Source organism: Acipenser ruthenus, chromosome 40, assembly GCF_902713425.1.
Source record: "Acipenser ruthenus chromosome 40, fAciRut3.2 maternal haplotype, whole genome shotgun sequence".
Taxonomy (NCBI): Eukaryota; Metazoa; Chordata; class Actinopteri; order Acipenseriformes; family Acipenseridae; genus Acipenser; species Acipenser ruthenus.
Window position 1 is genome coordinate 11,014,871 of NC_081228.1, and position 11,867 is coordinate 11,026,737.

General features: G+C 43.2%; 2 protein-coding genes across 2 annotated transcripts; one reads left to right on the top strand and one right to left on the bottom strand.

Annotated features, from left to right (window-relative positions):
* Positions 1-3,221: 3,221 nt before the first annotated feature.
* Positions 3,222-7,731, top strand: LOC117966634 (hatching enzyme 1.2-like). The gene is made up of 11 exons (XM_059010233.1): positions 3,222-3,352; positions 3,465-3,483; positions 3,917-3,991; positions 4,319-4,459; positions 4,785-4,902; positions 5,064-5,242; positions 5,698-5,779; positions 5,904-6,040; positions 6,138-6,256; positions 6,537-6,759; positions 7,578-7,731. Exons 1-11 carry the CDS (start codon positions 3,278-3,280, stop codon positions 7,586-7,588), a joined length of 1,179 nt encoding a protein of 392 aa, XP_058866216.1. The 5' UTR covers positions 3,222-3,277; the 3' UTR covers positions 7,589-7,731.
* Positions 7,732-7,733: 2 nt separating this feature from the next.
* LOC131708060 (zinc finger protein 16-like) lies at positions 7,734-10,338 on the bottom strand. The gene is made up of 3 exons (XM_059009976.1): positions 10,334-10,338; positions 9,767-10,248; positions 7,734-9,105 (listed from the first exon to the last, which is right to left on the bottom strand). The coding sequence occupies exons 1-3, from the start codon at positions 10,336-10,338 to the stop codon at positions 8,339-8,341; spliced, it is 1,254 nt and encodes a 417-aa protein (XP_058865959.1). The 3' UTR covers positions 7,734-8,338.
* Between the last annotated feature and the right edge of the window lie 1,529 nt (positions 10,339-11,867).

The window sequence follows — 11,867 nt, forward strand, 5'->3', positions numbered from 1 at the left end:
TGCAATCCTAGGAAACAAGCTTGGTTTCTCACACTCAGGACTCTACCACACAGTCAGGAGTTTGTTTTAATTCCACACACTCCCCTTTCATTCATTTTAAACTGCTCTAGTTTTGTGGAAGTCGTTTCAATGCAGAACTAACGGGTTTATAAAAGCGCGGTGCTTTCCAGAGCTGGGACGCTGTGACGGCTGCCATTGCAGGCACACCCTTGATAGAAATGTTCACCTGAGGAGCTTTACTGGAGCTCCTTCCATTTCATCACTAGCAACTAAAATACAAGAAACAAGCAAGTTAACAGCATCAGCCGTCCCCAGCCTGTACACTGATGAGTTAGACTGCACAGTCTGTTTCATTTTACCTTCATCCATGACTGTAAAGCAGTCCACGTGGATTCATTTGGAAATATTACACGATGACAATGAGAGGGCTCCCTCCTGGCTTTCCAGTGTTTTCCAGCTGGAAGTTTGGAGGCCCTTTTGTAAAGGTTTACCCCAGTAATTGAGAATGGTATTTTTCCCATAGTTATACTTTGCATTTATCCTGGTTGGCCATGTTTATTAATAAGTCCATCTCACTGGTAGATTCAGTGTGTGATTCAGGCTTGTGGATGTCCTGGGTGTATTGTTGGTACAGTGAGTGTACAAACAGGGCAGAATCTGAACAATAGATACATTAAATACCAACGCCTCCAGATCAATAATACAAATTAAGGTGTGGAAGAGATGAGGCTGAATCTAGGGTTACAAAGACTAGGAAAAAAATACAGTCAATCATTTTCTTTGGAGTTTGAGAAGACTCCTAAATTAAGCTTGTGGGCGGGTTAGTTCCAGGCTTCTAAGCAACGTGTTTGGGATTGTGTTTAGTGTGGAGCAGGTTTATCATGTGTGTTCATTGGGGTCTTTGTCCACTGACATGTCACTGCACTGCTATATGTTCCATGCATGTGTGTTTCATGTGCATTCAGCTGCAATCTGGCAGCACTGTTGTAGATGGGAAGCAACTCTGTCAGATCTGTCTGTGCAGCGCTCTCGTATACTGAGTCAGCACAGTCTATTAAAGGTAATATCGCTGGCCTGTCCAAGCGAGAGACACTGCCTGCCTGTATAGAAGAAGTCCCAGTTTAACTCTGCATGTTCAATATGGTATTCAAAATATAGCACTGAGTCAAGCCAAGAACCAAGGTATTGCTATCGTGGTACAGTTTCAAGTCTGGTGCCATCATTTGATATCAGAGCTAGGTTACTTTTCACATTGTACAGTTTAGGTGCAGATCCAGACAGCTTGGAGTCAGTTTTAGTTGTGTTTAAAACTTCTCCATTGCAGAGTATATCACTAAGTGCACTGGCAATGACAGGGCTGTGCTGTGTATGAGTTGTTTATACAGTAGGTGTATTTAAACAAAGCACAGTAGATACTCTGGATGACTTTAGATGGTTAATGTCCACAAAGGTGTGGGAATGTAGGCTTACAAAGATTCTAGGACAATGAACAGTCAATCCTCAAATCTTCAAAGCGCTCCTCCCCTTTATGGTGTATATCACACAACACATATTCAATGTAAAAACAATGAAATGCGTTTCGTTTTGAAATGTTCTAGCTGCTGGTACTTGCATGTCCAGATTAAACTGAGGAGGCCGTTCTGTCCAGCAGTGCTTGTCCGGTTCCGAGGAGCTCATTGTAATAGTGTCTGTTTCCATTGACTGATCAACTACAGTGTGCTAACAGGAGCTGGGCCCAGAGCAAATACAGCAGCATCTTCTGCGCTGAATAGAAAGCAGGGACTGGTTTGTTATTAGACTAGATAAAGAGAATTTGACAAGCGCTGGCACTCAAAATGAGCAAAACCCTGAAGCTGCTGTAGCTGGTAAAGCAACTCCACTAGAAACACACAGGAAGACAACAAACTCAGCAAAAATACTGCAAAACCCCGTCCACCATCCACATGCGAGACAGTGACGGACATGCCTTAATGCTGAATGGCATTACACAAGAACATAAGAAAGGTTACAAACGCCATGAGGCCATTCGGCCCATCTTGCTCGTTTGGTTGTTAGTAGCTTATTGATCCCAGAATCTCATCAAGCAGCTTCTTGAAGGATCCCAGGGTGTCAGCTTCAACAATATTACTGGGGAGTTGATTCCAGACCCTCACAATTCTCTGTGTAAAAAAGTGCCTCCTATTTTCTGTTTTGAATGCCCCTTTATCTAATCTCCATTTGTGACCCCTGATCCTTGTTTCTTTTTTCAGGTCAAAAAAGTCCCCTGGGTCGACATTGTCAATACCTTTTAGAATTCTGAATGCTTGAATCAGATTGCCTCGTTGTCTTCTTTGTTCATGACTGAATAGATTCAATTAAACCCGGGATAATTCTGGCCGCTCTTCTTTGCACTCTTTCTAGAGCAGGAATATCCTTTTTGTAGCGAGGTGACCAGAACTGAACACAATATTCCAGATGAGGTGTTACTAATGCATTGTAAAGTTTTAACATTACTTCCCTTGATTTAAATTCAACCCGTTTTACTATATATCTGAGCATGGCTTTGGCTTTGTGTGTGTGGTACAATTAATGACAAAGCCACTGTCTTCACTGTGGTGTCATTTTCTGTCAAAAAAGCGACTGCTGAGCTCAAACTGAAATCAAGCTTGTTTCCTAGGATTGCACATCTGTAAAATGAACAATATATCTCTGTACTGTACTGTGCGTACACTGACATACTGAATCACAGCTATGGCCAAAGGTTTTACACCACGTACAACTTTAGAATTGAGACATTATTGAGTACAAATAAACTATACAAACATAATTTAGATATTTTATTTAACATCATGTAATCAAAGAAACTACAAAACGATATCACAAAAAGTCTACCGATAGCCATAACAGTAATAAAGTATTTCATGCTAGATTTCAAAATGTCACATTTTTCACGAGGTCTATGGAAAACTACAAAGCGGTCTATAATTCAGTAAGTTAACGTATTCAGCAGGTTTCATTCGACTTTATGAAGCACAATGAGTTCATTCTATCGGTGATGCAACACTTGTGGCCAGAGTTGAATGCTCTCAGCTTTTACACAAGATTAAGGACTTTAAAACCCAATGCAAACTTTGTCTTATCTGGAGTCACGTGTGGATCCAGTAATGGAATGGCTTTAAGCTCCCTTGACGGACACACCTTTGGCTGGGTGTATATAAGCCCATGCGCAGGTGTGCTGAAGCATCAAGCGAAGAGGAAAGACGAATCTCCTGAGCTTCTCAGAACATTGCAGCAGCAGATGAAGATGGATCACAAACTGGTGCTCGCCACTTTAGCACTGCTGCTCAGTGTCTCACACGGCAAGCCTCTGAAGGTAACAATGCCACACAGCTGCAGCGCTTCTCATTTCAAATGCATTTTCACTGGGCTCTTAAACATTTCACTAACGGCTCCATGTTTTTCTTTCCATTCTTATATTGTTGCAGGGGGACCACAGCGGAAAAGGCAAGTTCCTAGATTTTGTTTTTATATGTGTATGTCCCATACGAGAAAAAAAAATTATCCATTGAATTTTACATTGCAGTGAGTTCATCTTTGTAATTCAGGATCCCAGACACACTGGACCAGATTAATAAACCTTTAGTCTGGTGTGTAATTTACTTGAAAGGACAAAAACTCAAAACTGCACCCAAACAGTGAAGCAGCTGAATGTGGAGTCTCTTCAGCACGGCCAGTGTGCTTGTGTGTGTGTTTGTAACCCAGGTGACATGCTGGAGGAAATGCTTTCACTGTATAGTGCATGAGTGATGGTCAGAGTGTCAGCAGTGTGTCACAGGGGGGCTCGATTGCATTCGCTTCCAGTATTAGTACACAGCACTGTATTCCACACACTGCCCCTGCACACAGGATTTCACACTGGGGTGCTTTGCTTCTGTAGGTCAAAGAGAAAGACGTAGCCCAGGGATCCCTGAAGATAAGGATGTCTTCAGCATCATCTTAGAAGCCAATAAAGGTAGGAAAGCCTCTGAACATAAAGAAGAGACGTTTACTGCCTGTTAAAATATTGGGTCTGCTATTGAATAGAAGTTAAGGCTGGCATATTCTATTTGAGATCGGTGTCTTCATTTCTACAATCTATGCACTCTTAACAGAAGCACATTGAGATTAGTTTGATAGGGTCTTACCTGTGTCTGTAAACTGCCCATTACCACTAACATAATGATCATTCAAATATATTGATGTGTTTTGTTTCTTTGATCCTAGAGAAGTACATAAAAATGCATATTGTGGCTAAAACAAGTTCCCCTTTAAGACGTTTCTCTGCTCAAATTTCAAACAGGAATCAAAGAGCATCTGATGGAGGGTGACATTGTCGTGTCAAACTCCAGGAACGCCATGAACTGCCCGGACAACTCCTGCTTTTGGCCGAAGGCCTCTGATGGATTTGTTTACGTGCCTTATACTATCTCCAGTGAATACAGTATGTACACGAAACGTTTGGAAGAATGCTTTATATTAACATTCACTATGTTTTATAGCACCAGTGAGACCATATTTAATTAAACAAGGACATTGAAGAGACTTGGATTGATCTTTGAAACGTTTCTTGTTTGTAAAGGAGAGCTCTGTATTTCTCTGTGCGCAGGAATCTAGTTGTCCTTTCGAAAGGGTGTTGTGTTTAAAGTTGTCAGTGTAATGGATGGAGGTGCTGCAGGTAGTGTTATTGGTCCCTCTTGTCTGGGAGATGCTAAGCTTTGATATATTAAAATATCAATGTGTTTCAATTGGTTTATCCTTTTTTACAGGTGCTAAAGAGAAGGACATAATCTCCAGCGCATTCCCAGACTTCGAAGCACAGACCTGCATCAAATTTAAACAGCGAACTACAGAAAAAGACTACATAAATATCAGTCCTCAGAACGGGTAAATAACCACTCTGTGTGTCTCTGACGAATCCTACCATTTGAGTGGCTTTCAAGGTTAAAGGTGTATAGCAAGCGTGTCTCAAAACTTCACAAATATGCAACGACTTTTACAGATCAAAAGTACAAGATTTCTAAACAGGAATCTCTTTCCACCCATAGCTGCTGGTCCAATATTGGAAAGTATAAAGGCGTTCAGCAAGTGTCCCTGTCAAAGGGAGGCTGTGTTTACAAAGCCACGGCTCAACATGAGCTCATCCATGCACTAGGCTTCTTTCATGAGCAGAGCAGACCTGACCGCGACAGCTATGTCAGAATCAACTGGCAGTACATCCCAGCAGGTAAGGAAACTACAAGGAGTCCTTTCCAGGAGCGCTCACACAATCACAATAAAGAGCACTGGAGAGAGAGCTGAGGGGAGGGTGGAAAGCAGCAACACAAATATTCCATTCACCATGGCTTTGTATCCCAATAGCCTTTCATTACAGAGTGATTCAACTGTTAGTCAGAGCTCAAGAAAGGTAGGAGTCTGTGCTAATTGGGCAGCCCTTATTGCAGGGATCATGAGAAAGGAAGGACCCCCGACACTCACAGGAGCCTCTAGTGGCATGTTGAAAACAAGTGTGTGCAGTTCAGCCAGGGTTTATAATGGGATTTCAGAATGCATTATCATTTCAATGAATAACTGGAGACCTCTCACTAATGCTTTTACAATAGGTGTCTGGAAGTAAAACACAGAACCAGATTCTGGTGTAGCAGCTTTACCTTCTTAACCAGCATCTCCTTCCCTTTACAGACCAAGTTTCGAACTTTTACAAGCAGGACATTAATACCTTGGGCATGCCATACGACTACACCTCCATCATGCACTATGGAAGGTAAGAAGAAACAGAAAGTCCAGGTTTTCAGCCTGTCTCAATTACCTGCCACACAATGTGAGGAGATCTTTTCTCTTTTTCAGTATTGATCTGAATAAAACACTGTTATTTTCACTCCACACAGAGATGCTTTCTCAAATACAACCGGAAAGTTCACTATTGTACCCATTCCAGATGAAACGGTAGAAATCGGTCAGAGAATAGCAATGTCTCCGAGAGATATTCAAAAGATCAATATGCTTTATGGCTGCAGTAAATCCAGTAAGTGCTTTATTTAACATGTTCTTTTGCTTCTCCTGTCCCAAGTTAAAAGGGGTTTCCAGCATTTCACACATACACTGCAACTCTCATTTTCTAGTGCAATGCGGAGGCATACTGACTGCTGTGAGTGGAACACTGACATCTCCCAATTATCCACTGGAATATCCCGTTAATACAGACTGCATGTGGATCATCAACGCCCCTAAAGGGTACAAGGTAAGAAACACACAAGAACAAACCAGCAGCATCTCTGTTTGAATGATCGAGGCGCCTCGCTACCTTCATTACTCACCTGAGCCACTTGGAGAAACGTCTGCAGAGGTCCTTGAAGGGCAAAAACAATTGCATTAACACTGAGGGCAAACAAATCTATATCTTGATATTAAATGATGTAGCTTTTATAACGTCCATTTCATTGTCTTCAATGTGACTCAAACATGCGGGAGCATGCCGATGTTTAGCTGGACTGCAGATCCTTTTTTGTGTTTCATTTCAGGTCTCGCTTACCATCAGTTCCTTTGATGTGGAGTATTCTGAGGATTGTTCCTACGACTATCTCACTCTCCGAGATGGACCCGTGACTACCTCCCCTGTACAGCAAACCTACTGTGGCTCTGAACCCATTCCCTCCTTCACCTCCAGTGGAAACGCTGCCGTGGTTCAGTTCCACAGTGACGGCTCAGATGTGGGGACGGGATTCTCAGCCAAGTATAAGTTTGGTACGTAAAGAAGCTCTGTGTGGATTTCGTGTGTTTGTGATTGAGGTGCATGCTGTGTTTGAATGGGGCACTGCAGAAATACTTGTGTAAGAAGCTCTGTGTGGATTTCATGTGTTCTGGGTTCGTCTTTGTGTGTGTACCTTTTTCAGAAATGCTTTACTGGAGTTGGACATATAGTTAGCATGCATAACACAAGCAGAACTCTTCAGAATCACTTGGAAAACCTACAAAACATGCAAATGTGTATTCATAATAATGTTGTCCTAACATGTGTTATAATAATGCAAACATGATTTTATTAAATAGATCTCCAATACAAAGTGTGAAGGAGTCACGGAAAGGCTCCTGAAACAACAGATTTTCAATCAACTTGTACAGACTGAGATGAACTAGGGAATGCAATACTGCAGCACTCATCCATTTGTGATAATGCTGCCTGTTTTTTTGTTATCTCAGTGGTCACTAGGGTGTTAGAATTAGTACCTCATGATATCTGTAGTTTTCATGTACAAAAACAGCCCAGTTAGAATACAGGGGTCTGCCATGTAAAGACGTGAAATCTACAAAAGAGGCCAAGCTATACAAAGAGTTGCTGTGCCCTCTACTAATATTTCTAGGGCAGACGAGGCATTGCCTTTGAGAGCCATCCCGTGGTTGAGAACTGCCACTGCCATAGACCGCAGTGCTGCTGTGCTGATGCCTGCCCCCTGACATTGTATCTGCATCGCTGGGGAAAATGACAATGGAAAATGACAATGGAAAATGACAATGGAAAATGACAATGGAAAATGCTCACGGATCTGTTTTTATGTTTCCAGTTGCAGAATGAATGAAGAAGTCATCACAACAGCAGACCAGGCTTATAAGAAGAAGAAGCAACTGAATCACCTTCGAGTCGCACAATTCCCAGTGATTTTTGGGGCTTTGCTCCACTCTTGTATTTGTAACAATCAATAAAAATGCAAACAGAAATGTTGACGTTTGTTATGTTTTAAATAAAAGGCAGGTTAGTAAATAGACACAGTGCAACACTAAGATACTTCCCTAACACAAAAGAAGCCTCTAGAAACTCCTGGCTGTAAGAGACACACAGTAAGACATTACACAGCTGACACATGAGCTACGAGGGTGCAAAGTGAGAGACAGGGTTCACTGAATCCTCCACCGTGGCCTGCAAGCCTGGGATCCTGCAGGGCAGCAGCGACGTCTCCACTGGCTTGGCTTGTGGTTTGTTTTCATGGCTTGTTTTCATGGCTTGTTTTGATAATGACACAAACTGTTTCGCTCCAGTTAATGACACAGTCCTGCAGTAAATGATATGCATGTGTTTAAATGTAACGAACAGCGAATGATCCCGGCACAGCAATCCTGATATAAAAGGGTTAATCTGTGCTTCCTTGTGCTGGCTTTCTAAACCATGGAGATCTGTTTGCACACCCTGGCCACATGTTTGAAGTGAACCACTGTAAACACTACGAAGGATTCTGTGTCCCCCCCCAGTGCATGGAAAGGAGAGATCTGACACACAGACAGCAGTGTTCACTTGAGAGCTGTCACCGTGCACGTTGCTGGGCTGTGGCTATCCATGCCCCACAGTGCAGGCATGCCCGTTGAGCTGGTAGGAGTAGCTGAAGCCCTCTCCACACTCAGGGCAGTGATAGGGGGTCTTGCCAGCGTGGGCTTGGCGCTGGTGCATGTTCAGGGCTCCTCCGTGAATGAAGCTCCTGCCACACTCCATGCAGTGATAGGGCGTCTCACCCGTGTGAATGCGCTGGTGCCTCCTCAGAGCGCCTGACTGGTTGAAGCTCTTCCCACAGGCAGGGCAGTGGTACGGGGTCTCCCCCATGTGAATGCGCTGGTGGTTGCGCAGGTGCTGCAGGCGGCTGAAGCTCTTCCCACACAGGCTGCACAGACACAGCTTCTCTCCGGTGTGAATGCGGCGGTGCAGTTTGAGGGCCCCGGCTGCACTGAAGCTCTCCCCGCACTCCGGACAGCTGTACGGAGTCTCCCGCGGCGCGGGCTGCTGCTGCTGCTGGATCCCCAGGTGTCCTGAATCCCGGACAGTCTTCCTGCAGGCTGGGCAGCGGAGCTGCACCTCCACCGTGTGGATGCGCTGGTGTGATCGGAGGTTTCCCAGCTGGATGAAGCTGTCTCCACACTCAGGGCAGTGGTAAGGGGGGTCCCCTGTGTCCGCTCTGTGTGGTTTGGGGCTCTCTGTCTGGCTGAAACTCTTTCCACACTCGGTGCACTGATGCTCTTCCTTCTTTCCGTGCCTCTGAAGGTACTGAGCCCCGGTGCTGGAGATCCGACAGGAAGGAGGGGGCTCCTCATCATGAGCCTGATCCACTGAGAGAGAGAGGAGAGAGGGGGGAGAGAGGGGGAGAGAGGGGGAGAGTGGAGGGAGAGAGGAGAGGGGAGGGGGGAGAGGGGGAGAGAGAGAGAGAGAGAAAGAAACATTTTTGTAAATGGTCATAATGGTGTTTGTAAATTGTGATTGTAATTGTGATTACCAGGAGAATATTTAGCCATAACTGAAAATGTAATTATTGTTGCATCACATCTGTCACAACAGCAGAGGTTCAACAAAACAGTTCATTGTCAATGGCCAATACTCGGAATGCAACTCCACTGCAAAATCATCATTATTATTATTATTTGCGCTAGGGGCGTGTCTATCTGAGCTAGGGGGCGTGTCTATCTGAGCTAGGGGGCGTGTCTATCTGGCTGGGCAGCTTGTCAAACGGACCTTCACAGAGCTTCAGACAGCACAGGAATAGACCAACTGCACAGCCAATAACGGCATCTAGACACTGAGACAGTGAGAAGAGAGCTGGGGTGTCTTGAGGAGTCCTGAGAAAGTCCTGAGAATGTAGCAATGGGATTAGAAAGAGCAGTGATGGCATCTTAACTAAACATCAACACCTGACTGCTTGACAAAGCAGCCCCATTAGCAATCGCTCGTGGGACACAGAGTAAAGACCTGCAGGACACTTCCACGTCCGCTTACCTGATCTGCTCCCAGTGGAAGTCATGTGTCTTTTGAAGCCCTGGTTAGGGTTGCTGTGATTCTCCCTCGTGTGAGCGCTCTCGAACCCGCCTCCCTGCATGTGCACCTGCTCCGGTCCAGGGATGTGAGGCTTTTCCACACTGAGCCCCAAATCAGCTGCATTGTGAGTGTCTGAGGGACTGGCGCGCTCCTCTTTAATGTGCCCCCATTCCAGCGTGGGACTGTCCTCGATGACGTGGATGCGTCCCAGGTCACTGACGTCCTCGGCAATGCGGCTTGCTTCCTCTTTAATGGAGACAGCATCCAGTTCAGTGGCTTCCTCTTTAATGTGGACAGCGTCCAGTTCAATGTCTTCCTCTTTAATGTGGACAGCGTCCAGTTCAGTGTCTTCCTCTTTAATGTGGACAGCATCCAGTTCAGTGTCTTCCTCTTTAATGTGGACAGCATCCACTTCAGTGTCTTCCTCTTTAATGTGTCTTCCTCTTTAATGTGGACAGCATCCAGTTCAATGTCTTCCTCTTTAATGTGGACAGCATCCAGTTCAATGTCTTCCTCTTTAATGTGGACAGCATCCAGTTCAATGTCTTCCTCTTTAATGTGGACAGCATCGGGTTCAATGTCTTCCTCTTTAATGTGGACAGCATCCAGTTCAATGTCTTCCTCTTTAATAGGGACAGATTCCATCTTTGAGCCTGCATTGTACACACAAGCACACAGGTTTAATCAGTAAAAACAGACATGATCTAAATAATATTGCACGGCTAGCACACAGATATTAAAAAAGACATGATCAAAATAATATTGCACGGCTAGCACAGATATTAAAACAGACATGATCAAGATAATATTGCACGGCTAGCACACAGATATTAAAAAAGACATGATCAAGATAATATTGCAGGGCTAGCAGACAGATATTACAAAAGACATGATCAAGATAATATTGCAGGGCTAGCATACAGATATTAAAAAAGACATGATCAAAAAAATATTGCACGGCTAGCACACAGATATTACAAAAGACATGATCAAAATAATATTGCAGGGCTAGCACACAGATATTAAAACAGACATGATCAAAATAATATTGCACCGCTAGCACAGATATTAAAACAGACATGATCAAGATAATATTGCACGGCTAGCACACAGATATTAAAAAAGACATGATCAAGATAATATTGCACGGCTAGCAGACAGATATTACAAAAGACATGATCAAAATAATATTGCACCGCTAGCACACAGATATTAAAACAGACATGATCAAAATAATATTGCACCGCTAGCACAGATATTAAAACAGACATGATCAAGATAATATTGCACGGCTAGCACACAGATATTAAAAAAGACATGATCAAGATAATATTGCACGGCTAGCAGACAGATATTACAAAAGACATGATCAAGATAATATTGCAGGGCTAGCATACAGATATTAAAAAAGACATGATCAAAATAATATTGCACGGCTAGCACACAGATATTACAAAAGACATGATCAAAATAATATTGCACGGCTAGCACACAGATATTAAAACAGACATGATCAAAATAATATTGCACCGCTAGCACACAGATATTAAAACAGACATGATCAAAATAATATTGCACGGCTAGCACACAGATATTAAAAAAGACATGATCAAAATAATATTGCACCGCTAGCACACAGATATTAAAACAGACATGATCAAAATAATATTGCACGGCTAGCAGACAGATATTACAAAAGACATGATCAAGATAATATTGCAGGGCTAGCATACAGATATTAAAAAAGACATGATCAAAATAATATTGCACGGCTAGCACACAGATATTACAAAAGACATGATCAAAATAATATTGCAGGGCTAGCACACAGATATTAAAACAGACATGATCAAAATAATATTGCACCGCTAGCATACAGATATTAAAAAAGACATGATCAAAATAATATTGCACGGCTAGCACACAGATATTACAAAAGACATGATCAAAATAATATTGCACCGCTAGCACACAGATATTAAAACAGACATGATCAAAATAATATTGCACGGCTAGCACACAGATATTAAAAAAGACATGATCAAAATAATATTGCAGGGCT

Excerpts from the sequence above, each read along its gene's own strand:
- LOC131708060 (XM_059009976.1), bottom strand. Across the intron at positions 9,106-9,766 it reads TTCCACTGGGAGCAGATCAG|TGGATCAGGCTCATGATGAG; the intron begins GTAAGCGGACGT and ends TCTCTCTCTCAG.
- LOC117966634 (XM_059010233.1), top strand. The coding sequence starts at position 3,278 with ATGAAGATGGATCACAAACTGGTGCTCGCCACTTTAGCACTGCTGCTC. Across the intron at positions 4,460-4,784 it reads TACTATCTCCAGTGAATACA|GTGCTAAAGAGAAGGACATA; the intron begins GTATGTACACGA and ends CCTTTTTTACAG. Across the intron at positions 6,257-6,536 it reads ACGCCCCTAAAGGGTACAAG|GTCTCGCTTACCATCAGTTC; the intron begins GTAAGAAACACA and ends GTTTCATTTCAG.